This window comes from Salmo salar, chromosome ssa04, assembly GCF_905237065.1.
Source record: "Salmo salar chromosome ssa04, Ssal_v3.1, whole genome shotgun sequence".
NCBI lineage: Eukaryota > Metazoa > Chordata > Actinopteri > Salmoniformes > Salmonidae > Salmo > Salmo salar.
Window position 1 is genome coordinate 29,907,400 of NC_059445.1, and position 20,623 is coordinate 29,928,022.

General features: G+C 42.3%; 1 protein-coding gene across 3 annotated transcripts in view; it reads left to right on the top strand.

Moving 5' to 3' along the window:
* Window positions 1-19,927, top strand: part of LOC106602801 (TBC1 domain family member 2A) — a 47,738-nt gene extending 27,811 nt beyond the window's left edge. For 2 of the 3 annotated variants that reach the window (XM_045716798.1, XM_045716799.1), the window contains exon 13: window positions 17,620-19,927. In XM_045716798.1, the coding sequence (XP_045572754.1) occupies window positions 17,620-17,815 (196 nt within the window). In that variant the 3' untranslated portion in view covers window positions 17,816-19,927. Of the gene's footprint in view, window positions 1-17,057; window positions 17,200-17,619 lie in introns of all 3 variants that reach the window. The other variant, XR_006769590.1, reaches the window with a different exon arrangement.
* The last annotated feature ends 696 nt before the right edge of the window (window positions 19,928-20,623 follow it).

The following is a 20,623-nucleotide window of genomic DNA, read 5'->3' on the forward strand; positions in this document are numbered from 1 at the left end:
TTGCCACACCCTCAACCAGACAGCACACCTCGACCAGTCAACCTAAGCACTGATATGTCCCAGCACCCAGCAACCGAGCCATGAGTCTGTTGCATTTTACCAGAGAAGAGAACAGCACGCCCATCCTCAATGGAGCATCACCACACCAGAGATGCTACACACAACAGTACAGCTCTCTCCCCACCAGATCATCACACAGAGCCCATACTACGGATGACCCTAACAGTGCTATCACTGATCTTGCCAGGTTTCTCAATAAAAATCTATTGGTTTCCTCAGGACTTATTATGTTTGATGAACTCCCTGAGCACTTCCACGCCTGGAAGTCCACCGACCTCAACGCAATCAACGGTCTTGAGCTCACAGCAAGTGAAGGGATGGACCTTCTTATTAAGTGGCTAAGGAAAGGAACAAATGAGCACACACTCAGGATCAAATCAGTGAACATTAGGAATCCTACACTTGGGATTACAATGTTCTGGGAAAGGCTGGAGAAAACATATGGTTCAACAGAGGCCATAGAGAGAGCTCTCTTACTGAAAGTAGAACACTTTTCCAAGATACTTAAAGATAGAAAAGCTTCAAGAGATCGCTGACATTCTACTTGAGCTGATTGCAGCAAAGCTAGATGGATACCTACCAGGCTTAGCTTACCTTGACACTGCAAAAGGAGTGCAGCCCATTGTGAAGAAGCTGCCCTTCTACCTTCAGGACAAATGATGTCTCAAGGGTCGAAGTCCAAGAGAGAGTATGGTGTATCCTTCCCCCTTTCACTTTCTTCAAGGACTTTGAGTGTATCCCTCCCCCTCCCTGAGGCTATTCACAAGAATGAGAAGGCAGGTTTCTCCAATTTAAGAACGGCTCTCTCTGTACATAAAATGAATGTGACATCATCAGATGCTTCCCCAAAAGCAAACAAGGCAAACAAGTCAGATGGACCAGATAGTATCTCCATGACAAGCATCACCTACTGAAGAATTGTAGAGGCTTCAGAAACATGGTTTTAAATGACCACAAGAAGTTCCTCAAGGAGAATCTCATATATGTCCACTGCTGTGTATCCACCTCTTATCAGGCAAAGGACTGTGAGGCCCCAGTGAAAGTTACCTGGTCACCATCCATCTGTCACATCCAAGTGCACTGAAGTATGCAGTGCAGACATAGATGGCAAATCCAGCTCAAATATCTGCCTGGTGAGTGTGTATCCCAATGGCCATTGCAAAGAACTCAAGAAGATGTATGCGATCTTGGATGACCAAAGTAGCATGTCACTTGCCAGGATAAAGTTCTTTGAAATGTTTAACATTCAGGGAACTACAGCTCCTTACACCTTGAAAACCTGTGCAGGAGTAGCCAAGACAGCTTGGAAAAGAGCCTATGGCTACGTTATGGAGTCTGCAGATGGAAAGACCAGTCTCCCGCTCCCTACCCTGATAAAGTGCATTTAGATTATGGACAACAGGGCTGCATACCATCATTGTCAGTTAAACTCAATAGCTGACGAGATCCTCCCCCCCACCATCGACCCAGTTGCTGACATTCTGCTCCTATTGGGAAGAGACATCCTGCAGGTCCGCAAACAGTCTAATGGACCCCACAGTGCCCCCTATGCCAATAATCTAGATTTGGGAATGGTCATCATAGGCCATGTGTGCCTCGGCAGTGCTCACAAGCCAACAGAAGTTAGTGCTCTGGGCCTCCCGAGTGGCGCAGTGGTCTAAGGCACCACATCACTGAGGCATCACTTCAAACTGGGGTTCGATCCCAGGCTGTGTCACAGCCGGCCGTGACCGGGGTTCCAATAGGGTGGCGCACAATTGGCCCAGTGTCATTCGGGTTAGGGGAGGGTTTGGCAGGGGTGCTTTCCTTGGCTCATCGTGCTCTAGCAACTCCTTGTGGTGGGCCAGAATCCTGCAAGCTGACTTCAATTGTCAGTTGAACAGTGTTTTCTCTGACACATTGGTGCTTCTGGGTTAAGCGAGCAGGTGTTATGAAGCAGCGTGGCTTGGCGGGTCATGTTTTGGAGAACGCATGACTCGACCTTTGCCTCTCCCGAGCCCGTTGCAGCGATGAGACAAGATCGTAACTACCAATTGGATATCATGTTAGAGTGAAGGAGAACTTCGGCCTGAGAAGCCAGCAAAAAGATTAGTCTCCACAGATTCACATGCCAAGCTCACCAGTTATACTCACTGAAGAAAGCCTAGGAGATACCATCTTCTGCCGAACTGAGGACGACAACCAGCAAGCACCATCTGTCGAGGATATGACCTTCCTGCAGATGATGGAAGAATAATTCTTCAAAGATGACACCAACAGTTGGGTTGCCCCTGTGCCATTCCAGAATACTCCTCCCAAACAACAGAGCGTACTCCAACAAACAACCCATGTCACTTCGACACACTTTTGAAAAGAAACTCAACATGAGAGCTCATTTCATTGAGTTTATGCAGAAGAGAGTTGGCGCCACCACTTGAAGAGGGTAAAGAATGCTGGTATATCCCCAACTTTAGTGTGTACCACCCCCAAAAGCCCAGACAGATCCATGTGGTGTTTGATTCAAGTGCATAGTTTGATGGAGTGTCCCTGAATGATATGTTGCTGTCTGGGTCGGACCTCAACAACAGCCTCTTAGGGGTCCTCCTCAGGTTCAGGAAGGAATCTGTCGCCATCACAACAGACAAAGAACAGATGTTCCACTGTTTTGTGGTTCATGAAGACCACTGAGATGTATTGCGTTTCTTATGGTACCGTAACACTGATCTCAACAAAGAAGTGGTTGAATACCGCATGAGAGTCCATGTCTCCGGTAATCTTTGGATTGAAGAAGGCAGCGAAGGAATAGGAGGTGCGTGACACTTCATAGAGAGAGACTTCTATGTGGATGACGCTCTTAAAACCTCTCTAGGGTATGTGGGACGAAATCGTCCCACCTACTCAACAGCCAGTGGAATCCCGTGGCGCGATATTCAAATACCTTAGAAATGCTATTACTTCAATTTCTCAAACATATGACTCTTTTACACCATTTTAAAGACAAGACTCTCGTTAATCTAACCACACTGTCCGATTTCAAAAAGGCTTTACAACGAAAGCAAAACATTAGATTATGTCAGCAGAGTACCCAGCCAGAAATAATCAGACACCCATTTTTCAAGCTAGCATATAATGTCACATAAACCCAAACCACAGCTAAATGCAGCACTAATCTTTGATCTTCATCAGATGACAATCCTAGGACATTATGTTATACAATACATGCATGTTTTGTTCAATCAAGTTCATATTTATATCAAAAACCAGCTTTTTACATTAGCATGTGACGTTCAGAACTAGCATACCCCCCGCAAACTTCCGGTGAATTTACTAAATTACTCACGATAAACGTTCACAAAAAACAGAACAATTATTTTAAGAATTATAGATACAGAATTCCTTTATGCAATCGCTATGGCCGATTTTAAAATAGCTTTTCGGCAAAAGCACATTTTGCAATATTCTGAGTAGATAGCTCGCCATCACGGGCTAGCTGTTTTGACACCCACCAAGTTTGGCCCTCACTAAACTCCGATTTACTATAAGAAAAATTGGATTACCTTTGCTGTTCTTCGTCAGAATGCACTCCCAGGACTTCTACTTCAATAACAAATGTTGGTTTGGTTCAAAATAATCCATAGTTATGTTCAAATATCCTCTGTTTTGTTCGTGCGTTCAAGACACTATCCGAAGGGTGACGAAGGGTCCGACGCGTTTCGTGACAAAAAAATTCTAAATATTCCATTACCGTACTTCGAAGCATGTCAACCGCTGTTTAAAATCAATTTTTATGCGATTTTTCTCGTAAAAAAGCGATAATATTCCGACCGGGAAACCCTGTTTTCGTTCAAAGACGAAAAAATAAAAACATGGTGTCGGCTCGTGCACGCGCCCCCAGTCTCATTTTTCTCTGATCGACCACTATCCAAATGCGCTACTGTTTTTCAGCCATGGGCTACAAAGTCATCATTCACCGTTCTGCAGCCTTCTGAGAGCCTATGGGAGCCGTAGGAAGTGTCACGTTACAGCAGAGATCCTCAGTTTTCAATAAAGAGAGTGTAGAAGGCCAAGAAATGGTCAGAGAGGGCACTTCCTGTAAGGAATCTTCTCAGGTTTTTGCCTGCCATATGAGTTCTGTTATACTCACAGACACCATTCAAACAGTTTTATGAACTTTAGGGTGTTTTCTATCCAAATCAATTATATGCATGTTCTAGTTACTGGGCAGGAGTAGTAACCAGATTAAATCGGGTACGTTTTTTATCCGGCCATGCAAATACTGCCCCCTATCCCCAACAGGTTAAGTTCTTTCCCACAGAGGCTGAGGCCATTGATGTTCTACAAAGAGCCCAGAACATGCTCAAACTCTCCAACCTCAGGCTTCACAAGATGGCCTCAAACAAAACAGAAGTGATGAATTCCTTCCCCTGAGAAAATCGGGCCAAAGACCTCAAAGACCTGGATCGCTCTTTGGATGATCTTCCTGTCCAGCACAGCCTGGAAGTGAGCTGGAACATCATGTCAGATACATTTACAATCCAAGTTCCTGAGAGGCAGAAGATCTTAAGGTGTGCTTTTCAACAGTGAACAGCTAGGATTCCTTACCCCAGACGATTCAAGGAAAACTGTTTCTAAGAGAACTCTCCTCTCAAGACACAGAGTAGGATAACCCCCTCCCCGAGGTCAAGTACGAAGACTGGGAAAAAATCCCAAGATTTGCTGCTGCTGGAACTCAAGGTGTTACATGTTCCACTAACCTATGCATCTTTCTCCACTTCAAAAGCTTAAAGCACAGAACTATCTGTCTTCTCAGATGTCTTAAGGCAATAGTGGCAGTTGCTTACCTGAATACCACAGGCGAAGACAGAAAAGACGTCTTTGGCAAAGCCAAGCTGGTTCCTCTACCTGAGCTCACCGTTCCCAGACTGGACCTGTGTGCTGCCGTCTTGGCTGTAGAGAACGCCAAACTCATTGTGGAAGAAATGGACCTGAAACTAGATAGGATCACATTCCACATCGGCATCAAAGTGGTGTTAGGATACTTATATAATCAAACTCAAAGATTTTATGTGTATGTGAACAACCGAGTACAACTCATCAGACAGTCAACGCAACCAGAGCATTGGAAGTATGTCCCGACGGAACACAACCCAGCTGACCATGGTTCATGATCTGTCCAAGCAGGCCATCTTGGAAGTACGATTGAGCTTCAGTTGAGCTTGTCAACCCATGATTTGGCTAATTAGTCTACAGTACCAGTCAAAAGTTTGGAAACACCTACTTATTCAAGGGGTTTTCTTTGTTTTGGGATGAGTTGAAATGTTCAAATAATGTAGGAGACTATAACACAATAGATATGGCAGGAGAAAATCCAAAGAAAAACCAAGCGTAATATTTTTTTTTGGAGAGTGACTATGCTCTTACAATGGAAAGTATAGGGGCACACTGAATTCTAGCTCACAGGATGCAATTCCTTTGGCTTCCACAGGGTGTCAGTAGTCTATGTTCAAGGTTTCAGGCTTGTAACTTCCAAAACGAAATCGGTTTCCTATTGAACATACTTCTTTCTGTAAGAAATATTATAGTTTGATTACATTTTAGGGTATCTGAGGAGTAAATGGAAACATATTTTGACTTGTTGAAACAAAATTTAGGGGTAGATTTTCGGATTCTTTTCTCTGCATGTTGAATGAGTGGATTACTCAAATCGATGGCGCCAACTAAACTGACTTTTTGGGATATAAAGAAGGATTTTATCTAACAAAACAACACTACGTGTTATAGCTGGGACCCTTTGGATGACAAATCAGAGGAAGATTTTCAAAAAGTAAGTGAATATTTAATCACTATTTGTGAATTTGTGAAACCTGTGCCGGTGTAAAAATATTTTGATGAAGGGCGCCGTCCTCAATCAATCGCATAGCATGCTTTTGATGTAATAGCTAAATCGGACAGTGCAGTTAGATTAACAATAATTTAAGCTTTCAACCGATGTAAGACACATGTATGTACCTAAGTGTTTAATATCCATAATTTCTATGATTATTTATTTGAATTGCGCCCCCTCCAGTTTCAGCGGATGTTGTCCAGCTAGCCCTAAGAATAATATACAGTGCATTAAAAAAGTATTCAGACCTTATTCTAAAATGTATTATGTTTTTTCCCCTCATCAATCTACAAACAATACCCCATAATGACAAAGCAGAAACAAGTTTTTAGACATTGTTGCAAAAAAAATTAACTGAAATATCACATTTACGTAAGTATTCAGACCCTTTACTCAGTACATTGTTGAAGCACCTTTGGCAGCAATTACAGTCTTCTTGGGTATGACACTACAGGCTTGGCACACCTGTATTTAGGGAGTTTCTCCCATTCTTCTCCCATGCAAATCCTCTCGAGCTCTGTCAGGTTGGATGGGGAGTGTCGCTGCACAGCTATTTTCAGGTCTCTCCAGAGATGTTCGATCGGGTTCAAGTCTGGGCTCTGGCTGGGCCACTCAAGGACATTAAGACTTGTTCCGTTTGGCCGAGCGGCCAGCTCTAGAAAGATTCTTGGTGGTGCCAAACTTCTTCCATTTAAGAATTATGGATGCCACTGTGTTCTTGGGGACCATCAATGCTGCATAAATATTTTGGTACCCTTCCTCAGATCTGTGCCTTGACACAATCCTGTCTTGGAGCTCTACGGGCAATTCCATCCACCTCATGGCTTGATTTTTGCTATGACATGCACTTGAATTTACCACAAGTGGACTCCAATCAAGTTGTAGAAGGATGATCTATGGAAACAGGATGCACCTGAGCTCAATTTCGAATCTCATAGCAAAGGGTCTGAATACTTATCTAAAAACTTTATTAACAGTTTAAGTCAGAAATTTACATTCAGGTTGGAGTCAATAATACTAATTTCTCCACCATTCCACACATTTCTTGTTAACAAACTATAGTTTTTGCAAGTCGGTTAGGACACAAGTCATTTTTCCAACAATTGTTTACAGACAGATTATTTCACTGTATCACAATTCCAGTGGGTCAGAAGTTTACATACACTAAGTTGACTGTGCCATTAACCTCTTGACGGTCGCCTAGGATAGGGGGCGCTACAGCGATTTAAAAAAAAGATTTGTGCCCATTTTAAACGGCCTCCTACTCAAACTCAGAAGCTAGGATATGCATATAATTCATACTTGTGGATAGAAAACACCCTAAAGTTTCTAAAACTGTTTGAATGGTGTCTGTGAGTATAACAGAACTCATATGGCATTCAAAACCCTGAGACCGATTGAAACAGGAAGTGGAATTCAGAATTGTGGACTCGACTTCTCATCTTTCCCTATTAATCACACCGTTAACAATGGTTCAGTGAGCACTTCCTATTGCTTCCACTAGATGTCGCCAGTCTTTTCACAGTGGTTTGAGCCTTATACAGTCGAAACTCAGTGAATGAGACGCGTTGGAAATTGGTCACAGGGGATGGGCCATCACCATTATGACGCCGGCGGCCATGTCTACCCCCACCTTTGTAAACGGTTTGAAACACAATGAAATCATCCCCCTCAAATCTTATTGGCTCTCTTGGTGTTACAGGCCCTGAAGATTAATGTTTTACAACGTTTGACATGTTTGAACGAACCTAAATGGGAAAAAAACGTTTCATTTCGAAACGGCTGTGCCGCGCCCGGCAGAGTATTTGGATACAGCATTCAGACGCGCTAACAACAGAAAGCTAATGGAACATAAATGATGGACTTTTTAGACCGAAAATACATCTGTTGTGGACCTGGGATTCCTGGAAGTGCTTTCTGATGAAGACAACTAAAGGTAGGCGATTATTGACAATATTATACAAGATGAGATGTGACATGCGATTGTTCCAAGATGGCGCCGAGCTCGGTTTATTAGCTCATTTTCTGTGTATCGCATCTCCTTTTATCGCAAAGTGTGATTACCCAGTAAAGTTAATTTAAAATCTGGTATGACAGGTGTTCTCAAGAGATATTCATCTATAAATGTTAGATTGACAATATAAATTAAAAAATCGTTTTCGAATAGTAATAAATGGAATTATGCGCTGTTTCCCGGGACACATTTGAGGGGAAAATAGTCAACGTTACGCGCCGATGTAAAATGCTGTTTTTATATATAAATATGACCTTTATTGAACAAAAGAATGCATGCATTGTATAACATGATGTCCTAGGTGTGTCATCTGATGAAGTTTGTAAAAGGTTAGTGCTGCATTTAGCTGTTTTTGGTTATTTGTGATGCAAGTGGTTGGTCGGAAAATGGCTATGTTGCTGCTTTTTACGATGGACTCATCTAACATAATCTAATGATTTGCTTTTCCTGTAAAACCTTTTTGAAATCGGACGACGTGGGTCGATTCAGGAGAGGTGTATCTATAAAAAAAATAATATATATATTAATAAAAAAAAATATATATATGATTTTTTTGAATGCTAATTGGCGATATGATTTTTCGCTGGATTTTGATCCCACGAACGGGATCAGACGCTGAAGAGGTTTTAACTGTAAGTAAGGATTTCCTGAATAGTAGTGTAAAATGAACAGTTGTACAGAAACACTTTTTTGAGGGGTAAATTTCAGAGGAGGAACTTGATGCAATTAAAGCCTTTAGGCCAGGGAACTCTCCAGGGCTGGATGGCATACCAGTTGAATGTTAAACAATTATTTATCTACTCAAAGATCTACTTTTATCATGTTTTAATCACTCCTATAAAAATGGTAATTTATCAGCTACCTCCAAACTCGTCATTAAGCTCGAGACCCTGGGTCTCGGCCCCGCCTGTGCAACTGGGACCTGGACTTTCTGACGGGATGCCCCAGGTGGTGAGGGTAAGGAAACAACATCGCCACCCCGCTGATCGTCAACACTGGGGCCCCACAAGGGTGTGTTCTCAGCCCTCTCCTGTACTCCCTGTTCACCCATGACTGCGTGGCCAATCCAGGGTTACTCCAAGCAGTTTAGTCATCTCAACTTGCTCAATTTCCACATTATTTATTACAAGATTTAGTTGAGGTTTAGAGTTTAGTGAATGTTTTTGTCCCAAATACAATGCTTTTAGCTTTAGAAATATTTATGGCTAACTTATTCCTTGCCACCCACTCTGAAACTAACTGCAACTCTTTGTTAACCTCTATGGGCTAGGTGGGACGCTAGCGTGCCACCCGTGGTGCACTCCATCAACAGCAGGTGCATTTCAAGAGCGGCAAATTTGAATCCAAATAAATGTCAAAATTTAAATTTTTCAAAAATACAACTATTTTACACCATTTGAAAGATAAACATCTCCTTAACCTGTTGGGTCTAGGGGGCAGCATTTGCACGTCTGGATAAAAAAAATGTACCCGATTTAATCTGGTTACTAATCCTACCCAGTAACTAGAATATGCATATACTTATTATATATGGATAGAAAACACTCTAAAGTTTCCAAAACTGTTTGAATGGTGTCTGTGAGTATAACAGAACTCATTTGGCAGGCAAAACCCTGAGACATTTTCTGACAGGAAGTGGATACCTGATGTGTTGTATTGACTTTAAAGCTATCCCATTGAAAGACACAGGGGTTTAGGAATATTTTGGCACTTCCTATTGCTTCCACTAGATGTCACCAGCCTTTACAAAGTGTTTTGAGTCTTCTGGAGGGAGATCTGACCGAACAAGAGCCATGGAACGGTGATGTCCCATTAGACACCTGGCGCGCTACTTCATGTTGGGTACCCTCGTTCCAATACGTTATAAAAGGCTATGCATTCGTCCACCTTGAATATTATTCATGTTCTGGTTAAAAAGGCCCTAATGATTTATGCTATACAACGTTTGACATGTTTGAACGAACGGAAATATATTTTTCCCCTCGTTCATGACGAGAAGTCCGGCTGGCTTACATCATGTGCTAACGAGACGGAGATTTTTGGACATAAATGATGAGCTTTTTTGAACAAAACTACATTCGTTATGGACCTGTGAGACCTGGAAGTGACATCTGATGAAGAGAATCAAAGGTAATGGATTATTTACATAGTATTTTCGATTTTAGATCTCCCCAACATGACGTCTAGTCTGTATCGCAACGCGTATTTTTCTGGGCACAGTGCTCAGATTATTGCAAAGTGTGATTTCCCAGTAAGGTTATTTTTAAATCTGGCAAGTTGATTGCGTTCAAAAGATGTAAATCTATAATTCTTTAAATGACAATATAATATTTTAACAATGTTTTCTAATTTTAATTATTTAATTTCTGACGCTGACTTGACTGCCGGTTATTGGAGGGAAACGATTTCCTCAACATCAATGCCATAGTAAAACGCTGTTTTTGTATATAAATATGAACTTGATAGAACTAAAAATGCATGCATTGTCTAACATAATGTCCTAGGAGTGTCATCTGATGGAGATTGTAAAAGGTTAGTGTATCATTTTAGCTGGTTTTATGGTTTTGGTGACCCTGTCTTTGACTTGACAAAACATTACACACAACTCTTGTAAATGTACTGTCCTAACATACTCTAAATTTATGCTTTCGCCGTAAAACCTTTTTGAAATCGTAAAACGTGGTTAGATTAAGGAGATGTTTACCTTTCAAATGGTGTAACATAGTTGTATTTTTGAAAAATTTGAATTTTGACATTTATTTGGATTCAAATTTGCCGCTCTTGAAATGCACCTGCTGTTGATGGAGTGCACCACAGGTGGCACGCTAGCGTCCCACCTAGCCCCAAGAGGTTAATTAATCTAACCACGTTTTACGATTTCAAAAAGGTTTTACGGCGAAAGCATAAATTTAGAGTATGTTAGGACAGTACATTTACAAGAGTTGTGTGTAATGTTTTGTCAAGTCAAAGACAGGGTCACCAAAACCATAAAACCAGCTAAAATTATGCACTAACCTTTTACAATCTCCATCAGATGACACTCCTACGACATTATGTTAGACAATGCATGCATTTTTAGTTCTATCAAGTTCATATTTATATCCAAAAACAGCGTTTTACTATGGCACTTATGTTGAGGAAATCGTTTCCCTCCAATAACCGGCAGTCAAGTCAGCGTCACAAATTAAATAATTAAAATTAGAAAACATTGGTAAAATATTATATTGTCATTTAAAGAATTATAGATTTACATCTCTTGAACGCAATCAACTTGCCAGATTTAAAAATAACCTTACTGGGAAATCACACTTTGCAATAATCTGAGCACTGCGCCCAGAAAAATACGCGTTGCGATACAGACTAGACGTCATGTTGGGGAGATCTAAAATCGAAAATACTATGTAAATAATCCATTACCTTTGATTCTCTTCATCAGATGTCACTTCCAGGTATCACAGGTCCATAACGAATGTAGTTTTGTTCAAAAAAGCTCATCATTTATGTCCAAAATCTCCGTCTTGTTAGCACATGATCTAAGCCAGCCGGACTTCTCGTCATGAACGAGGGGAAAAAATATATTTCCGTTCGTTCAAACATGTCAAACGTTGTATAGCATAAATCATTAGGGCCTTTTTTAACCAGAACATGAATAATATTCAAGGTGGACGAATGCATACTCTTTTATAACGTATTGGAACGAGGGTACCCAACATGAACTCGCGCGCCAGGTGTCTAATGGGACATCATCGTTCCATGGCTCTTGTTCGGTCAGATCTCCCTCCAGAAGACTCAAAACACTTTGTAAAGGCTGGTGACATCTAGTGGAAGCAATAGGAAGTGCCAAAATATTCCTCAGCCCCTGTGTTTTTCAATGGGATAGGTTTAAAGTCAATACAACACATCAGGTATCCACTTCCTGTCAGAAAATGTCTCAGGGTTTTGCCTGCCAAATGAGTTCTGTTATACTCACAGACACCATTCAAACAGTTTTGGAAACTTTAGAGTGTTTTCTATCCATATATAATAAGTATATGCATATTCTAGTTACTGGGTAGGATTAGTAACCAGATTAAATCGGGTACATTTTTTTTATCCAGACGTGCAAATGCTGCCCCCTAGCCCTAACAGGTTAAGTGTTAGTCTTTTCATTCGCTGTAGTAGCTGACGTGTATAGTGTTGAGTCTTTCACATACATAGACACTGATTTTCTCAGTCAGTGGTATGTGTTAGTAAACATTTTAAAAGCAAGGAGCCTAAGCAGCTACCCTGGGGATTTCCTAATTCTACCTGAATTATGTTTGAGAGGCTTCCATTAAAGAACACCCTCTGTTCTGTTAGACAAGCGTCTCTTTATCCACATTATACCCGGGGGTGTAAAGCCATAACACATAAGTTTTTCCAGCAGCAGACTATGATCGATATTTTCAAAAGCTGCACTGAAGTCTAACAAGACAGCCCCCACAGTCATTTTATAATGAATTTCTCTCAGCCAATCATCAGTCATTTGTGTAAGTGCTTTGCTTGTTGAATGTCCTTCCCTATAAGTGTGTTGAAAGTCTGTTGTCAATTTGTTTACAGTGAAATAGCATTGTATCTGGTCAAAAACTATTTTTCCAGAAGTTTACTAAAGGTTGGTAACAGGCTGATTGGTCGGCTATTTGAGACAGTAAAGGGGCCTTTACTATTCTTGGGAAGTGGAATGACTTTAGCTTCCCTCCAGGCCTGAGGGCACACACTTTCTAGTAGGCTCAAAGTAAAGATGTGGCAAATATGAGTGGCAATATTGTCTGCATTTTATCGATGGCAATTTGAATGCGCAGAGATATCGTGACAAGATCCTGACAAGATCATTGTTGTGCCCTTCATCGGCCACCATCATCTCATGTTTCATCATGATAATGCACGGCATCATGTCGCAAGGATTTGTACACAATTCCTGGAAGCAAAAAATGTCAGAATTCTTCCATGGCCTACATACTCACCAGACAGTCACCCATTGAGCATGTTTGGGATACTCTGGATCAACATGTACGACAGTGTGTTCCAGTTCCCTCCAATATCCTGCAACTTTGCACTTTGAAGAGGAGTGGGACAACATTCCACAGGCCACAATCAACAGCCTGATCAATTCTATGCAAAGGAGATGTCGGGCTGCTCACGAGATACTGACTGGTTTTCTGATCCACGCCCCCTACTTTTTTAAAGGTATTTTTTCAAGGTATCTGTGACCAACAGATACAGGTATCTGTGACCAACAAGGTATCTGTGACCAACAGTCTGCACTGTAGAATGTATGTGTACATTTATTTTTTATTTTTTATAAATAGAAACCTGTTTCAGCAACTGTGGAAGTGTTCAGGTACTGGTGGACATATTCTGGGCCAGATGGTGCAATGAATACCACAACACGCTGCAAAGCCATCAGAAAGCAAGTGACCCAACCTCAAGGAAGGAGACATTGTTCTGATGATGGACATTCAGGCAAGAAGAAATGAATGGCCAATGGGAGTCATTGTGAAGGCTCTTCTGAGTAAAGATGGAATGGTCAGGAAGGTGGAAATTAAAGTAACCCGACACAATGTCTCCAAGACCTTCTCAACACCCATCTCAGATATCGTCCTTCTCTTGTCCCCTGAAGATAAGTTTATGTAAATATGTTAGAAGTGGCATCTTAAAAGATGCCAGGTGGGGAATGTATTGCAACCTTTTAATATATTAATTTCAGTTTGTCCCCACCTAGTGGTGATTGTCATCATTTCACTTCCTGTTTTTACCATAGAAGAAAAATGTGACAGTGAACTCAGTTGTACACAATACCTTGCAGTGTTCAGGCTAACTGCTATTTATCAATTTCCATCCCTTTGTTTTTGGCCCTTATAGTGGCACTATCAGCAGGTAAACATAATTCTAATGTTATCTTTACATGTGTATCATTATTTTGAGAAATATGTAACTTCATACAACTTTTGTATGCGTTTGAAAATCGCTAGCAATTGTAGCATGGCCCTCATTCAAAATAATTGCATGGTCATCTAGCATAGCCATTACAGGTATTAGCATTGTGTTTAGTTTCATTAGCTCCATCTAGCTTAGCTTAAAAGTGATTTGCATAGATTGTTATATATGGATTTGCAGTTTCACACTTTTCAGCATTAAACCTGTCAAAAGACAACACCTGCCTGTTCCTTGAAGGGCTAAGTGCTGATAAGAGTGTAGCTGACTGTTTAACTCAACATACACTCCTACAGCTTAGAGTTAGAACAGTACAATATATGAAAGAGCAAGATCATTTTATTTAATAATTGGCAGCCAAGCAACGATCATGTCCTCAGCATAAAAAAAATAAACTGTCTATTTATTGGACATGTGCATGATTACATGCACTTAACCACCATGTGAAGTTCATAATTTATTTAATCTGCCTATATACTCTTGATGCTTTTCCACGTGGTGGTGGTAGGTCTACAACATTACATATTAACCCTTGATTCTACGCTTACTTCGAATGATGGTTATTATATCAATATTTGCGCATAAAGGTGTTTCCACAGCAATTGTCACAAATTTCACAGACCAAAAAATGATCCACCCTTGTGTAGCATATTTTGTTTTGTCAACGTTAGAACATTTTACCCACAAATGTACTAATTCCATCAGGCCTGTCATGACTTCTTTTCAAATCAAATTAAATTGTATTTGCCACATGTTCCAAATAAAACAGGTGTAGACCTTACAGTGAAATGCTTACTTACAAGTCCTTAACCAACAACACTTTAAGAAGTTAAGAAAAAAAAGTGTTAAGTAAAAAATAGAAAATAAAAGTAACAAATATTTAACAGCAGAAGTAAAATAACAATAGTGAGGATATATACAGGGTCACTCTACCTACGTTTACAGAGTCAATGTGCGGGGGCACCGGTTAGTCGAGGTAATTGAGGTAATATGTACATGTAGGTAGAGTTAAAGTGACTATGCATAAATAATAAACAGAGAGTAGCAGCAATGTAAAAGAGGGGTTTGGGTAGCCCTTTGATTAGCTGTTCAGCAGTCTGATGGTTTGGTGGTAAAAGCTGTTAAGAAGCCTTTTGGAGCTCGACTTGGCATTCCGGTACCGCTTGCCGTGTGGTAGCAGAGAGAACAGTCCATGATTAGGGTGGCTGGAGTCTTTGACAATTTTTAGGGCCTTCCTCTGACACCGCCTGGTATAGAGGTCCTGGATGGCAGGAAGCTTGGCCCATGATGTACTGGGCCATACGCACTACCCTGTGTAGTGCCTTGTGGTCAGGGGCCAAGCAGTTGCCATACCAGGCAGTGAAGCAAACAGTCAGGATGCTCTCGATGGTGCAGCTGTAGAACCTTTTGAGGATCTGAGGACCCATGCCAAATCTTTTCAGTCTCATGACAAATCTTGTTGTGCCCTCTTCATGACTGCCTTAGTGTGTTTGGACCATGATAGTTTGTTGGTGATGTGGACACCAAGGAACTTGAAGCTCTCAACCTGCTCCACTGCAGCCCCGTCGATGAGAACGGGGGCGTGCTCGGTCCTCCTTTTCCTGTAATCCACAATCCTCTCCTTTTGTCTTGATCACGTTGAGGGAGAGGTTGTTGTCCTGGCACCACATGGCCAGGTCTCTGACCTCCTCCCTGTAGGCTGTCTCATCGTTGTTGGTGATCAGGCTTTACACTGTTGTGTCATTGGCAAACTTGATGATGGTGTTGGAGTCGTGCCTGGCAATGCAGTCATGAGTGAACAGGGAGTACAGGCGGGGACTGGGCACGCACCTCTGAGGGGCCCCCGTGTTGAGGATCAGCATGGTGGATGTGTTGTCACCTACCCTTACCACCTGGAGCTGGCCCGTCAGGAAGTCCAGGATCCAGTTGCAGAGGGAGGTGTTTAGTTCCAGGGTCCTTTGCTTAGTGATGAGCTTTGAGGGCACCATGGTGTTGAAAGCTGAGCTGTAGTCAATGAAAAGCATTCTCACATATGTGTTTCTTTTGTCCAGGTGGGAAAGGGCAGTGTGGAGTGCAATAGAGATTGCATCATCTGTGTATCTGTTAGGGCGGTATGCAAATTGGGGTGGGTCTAGGGTTTTCGGGATAATGGTGTTGATGTGAGCCATGACCAGCCTTTCAAAGCACTTCATGGTTGCAGATGTGAGTGCTACAGGTCGGTAGTCATTTAGACAGGTTACCTTAGTGTTCTTGGGCACAGGGACTATGGTGGTCTGCTTGAAACATGTTGGTATTACAGACTCAGTCAGGGACAGGTTGAAAATGTCAGTGAAGACACTTGCCAGTTGGTCAGCGTAAGCTCGGTGTACATGTCCTGGTAATCCGTCTGGCCCTGCGGCCTTGTGAATGTTGACCTTTTTTAAGGTCTTACTCAAATGGGCTACAGCGAGTGTGATCACACAGTCGTCCGGAACAGCTGATGCTCTCATGCATGCTTCAGTGTTACTTGCCTCGAAGCGAGCATAGAAGTAATTTAGCTCGTCTGGTAGGCTCGTGTCACTTTGCAGTTCGTGGCTGTGCTTCCCTTTGTAGTCTGTAGTAGTTTTCAAGTCCTGCCACATCCGATGAGCATCAGAGCCAGTGTAGTACAATAAAATCTTAGTCCTGTATTGGCGCTTTGCCTGTTTAATGGTTCGTCGGAGGGCATAGAGGGATTATGAACTTCAGGGTTAGAGTCCCGCTACTTGAAAGCGGCAGCTCTACCCTTTTGCTCAGTGCGGATGTTGCCTGTAATCCATGGCTTCTGGTTGGGGTATGTACATACGCTCTTGCTTCAGCTTATCATGAGATACTCTACCTCAGGTGAGCAAAACCTTGAGACTTCCTTAGATTTTGTGCACCAGCTGTTGTTTACAAATATACATAAACCGCCACCCCTTGTCTTACCAGAGGCCGCTGTTCTATCCTGTCGAATAAGCTTAAAACCCACCGGTTGTATGTTATTCATGTCGTCGTTAAGCCACGACTCGGTGAAACATAATATATTACAGTTTTTAAAAGTCCCGTTGGTAGGATATACATGATTGTAGTTTGTCTATTTTATTATCGATTGATTGTACGTTGGCTAATAGGACTGATGGTAAAGGTAGATTACCCTCTTGGCGACAGATCCTTACAAGACACCCGGAACTTCGTCCTCGATACCGCTGTCTCTTTCTCCTGCGAATGATGGGGATGAGGGCCTTGTCAGGCATCTGAAGTAAATCCTTCCCGTTCGACTCGTTGAAGAAAAAGTATTCCTCCAGTACTGGTGAGTAATAGCTGTCCTGATATCTAGAAGCTCTTTTCGGTCATAAGAAACGGTGGCAGAAACATTACGTACAAATAAGTTACGAATAAAGCAAAAAAACATACACAGTAGCACAATTGGATACGGGATCGTGAAACAGCAGCCATCTCCTTCGGCGCCATTCTCTCAAGTATGTCTCAGGTAATTAATCCGCATTAAATGGTTGGATGGAAACCTGGTTATAGAGACTGTTCTTCTCCCCAAAACCATTTAATACAATTCCCACCAATTTGTCAAAACTTGTCAACAGGACTGAAAATACTTCTATATACTTCTATATATATATATATATCTATATACTTATAGTGTGTGACTGGACAACATAAGCGTAAAAATATACCGATATACACATCACACACTGCTTTTTCCTTCCCTCCACAGGAGACTGACGACCATTGCATTCAGCGACATGAACCCGTTTCCTTTCAGGCTGCTCCGTCAGAGACGGGCCCTGCACCTTCAGTGTGTGCATGTACAGTTGAGTGAGTTAGAGCGTGTCCAGAGGGAGCTGGGTAGAGAGCAACGCCAGCACAAGGACAGGGAGGTTGGGCTCGTTTCCAGCGAGAGCTCTGGATAAACATGAGCTCTGGATAAAAGGCTCTGGCCAGATTCCAATCAGAACTTCTACCCCCTGCCTCCTTACTCACTTATCCCAGTAGATATTGTCGGTTTGTCATTTCTTGTTTGATGTTTTCAAGGTTCATGTTTTATAGTCCACGTGCATAAATACAGTGAAATGCCTTTCTTGCCAGCTCTTTCCCAACAATGCAGTACTATAAAAATGTATAAAGTAGAATAAAAAAAGACGAAAAATAGAAATTAGAACACGAGTAAGCAAGTAAGCTATATACAGGGTCAGTGCCAGTACCATATCTACAATGCCATATTTACAATGTGCAGGGAGTGGTAGGGGTAGATACATCAAGCTCCAAAAGTATTGGGACAGTGACACATTTGTTGTTGTTTTGGCTCCGTACTCCAGCACTTTGCATTTGAAATGATACAATCAATGACTGACTGTGAGGTTAAAGTGCAGACTGTCAGTTTAAATTGTAGGGTATTTTCACCCATATCAGGTGAACTGTTTAGAAATTACAGCCTTTTTTGTACATAGTCCCCCCCCCCCCATTTTAGGAGACCAAAAGTATTGGGACAAATTCACTTACGTGTAGTAAAATGTTAAGCATTTGGTCCCATTTTAATAGCACGCAATGACTATATCAAGCTTGCGACTCTGTTGGATGCATTTGCTGTTTGTTTTGGTTGTGTTTCAGATTATTTTGTGTCCCAAAAAAATGCATGGTCACTTGTACTGTAAATAAGAATCGAATGTTTCAAAACACTTCTACATTATTGTGGGCGCTACCATATTTATGGATAATCCTGAATGAATCCTGTATAATGAGTGAGAAAGTTAGAGGCATAAATATCTTTCTCACTCATCATTATTCATGATTCATTCAGGACTTTGTAACTGTCCCAATACTTTTGAAACTCACTGTATGTATAGGGGTAAGGTGACTAGGCATCAGGATATATGATGTGTGGCAGACCAGGGGGTTTGGTCAAGACTTTTACACAGATCAGACACGGACAAAGTAGGATTAGCTCGGTTTCAAGGGTGCTTATTTAAATAATAAATCAAAAAGAAAAGGATAGGTCTCCCCCATGAGACCCTCTCCGGGATACCGTCTTCTGGGCTCCGGGTCTTGCTATATCCAGCCAGGATCAAAACTGCACTCACTCCTGTTACCTCTGTAACTGTCCCCAACTATACAGGAGTCCTTTCTTCCCCCACTCTCTTCCTGTGTGCTGCCCTTCTGGCAGCTTTATGGGCCTTGCACAGCTGGTGAGCAATCAGCCCTTGATTACTCACCAACTCCCAATCAGCCCCAATTAGTCCTAGCCGGAGAACCCGTCGAGACTTGGCATGTCCAGCAGATGGAGCCATCGCCTCGTGATGTATACGCCGTCTGTCACCAGACCTCGACGAGTCTCTCCCTGGTGGCTGACTTGCTGTACGCCACAGATGATTGTATGTGAGTGTGTGTAGTCTCTCTCTGTGTGTGTGTGTGTGTGTGTGTGTGTGTGTGTGTGTGTGTGTGTGAGCAAATGAAGTGTGAGTGTGCATAATCAGTTAATAAATAATGCAAAAATACTGTGCTGTTGTACCATTGCAAAGTGTGCTTGAGTGCTAGAAACATGCTTTGTAAATCTGTATTATTATTTATTTAACAGAATAAGGCTGTAACATAACATGTGAAAAAAGTGAAGGGGTCTGAATAATTCCAGAATGCACTGTATATATATTTTTCAATAACTGTATACAATACAATCAAGGTGAGGGCATTGGAAATGCTTTTGCCAGTAAATCTGCTTCTATTCTGTGGATGGCACTGTGCTCTTTTGAAAGGATAGGTCCCAATCTCTCAAAGGCCCTAGGATCCAGGTGGACAGGGGTGGTCTGCTAGTCACTGGGATGACAATCCAACTTGGGATGGGGGTAGGTTTTAGCGGGTGAAATAGTGCCCAAGGAAGAAAAGGTAACCTGCCTAAATGATTACCGCCCGTAGCACTCACGTCGGTAGCCATGAAGTGCTTTGAAAGGCTGGCCATGGCTCACAACACCATCATTCCGGAAACCCTAGACCCACTCCGATTCGCATGCCGCCCCAACAGATCCACAATTGCACTCCACTCTGCCCTTTCCCACCTGGACAAAAGGAACACCTATGTGAGAATGCTGTTTATTGAATCCAGCTCAGCGTTCAACACCATAGTGCACACAAAGCTCATCACTAAGCAAAGGACCCTGGGACTAAACACCTCCCTCTGCAACTGGATCCTGGACTTCCTGAAGGGCCACCCCCAGGTGTTAAGGGTACGCAACAACACATCTGCCACGCTGATCCTCAACACGGGGGCGCCTCAGGGGTGTGTGCTTAGTCCCCTCCTGTACTCCTAGTTCACCCACGACAGCATGGCCAAACACGACTCCAACACCAACATTAAGTTTGCTGATGACACAACAGTGGTAGGCCTGGTCACCAACAACGATGAGAGGAGGTCAGAGACCTGTGGTGCCAGGACAACAACCTGTCCCTCAATGTGAGCAAGACAAAGGAGTTGATCGTGGACCACAGGAAAAGGCAGGCTGAACAGGCCCCATTAACATCGACGGAGCTGAAGTGGAGCGGGTCAAAAGTTTCAAGTTCCTTGGTGTCCACATCACCAACGAACTATCATGGTCCAAACACATCGACACCAAGACATCTAGAGGGCACAACAACACCTTTTCCCCCTCGGGAGACTGAAAAGATTTGGCATGGGTCTCCAGATCCTCAAAAAGTTCAACAGCTGCACCACCGAGAGCATCCTGACCGGT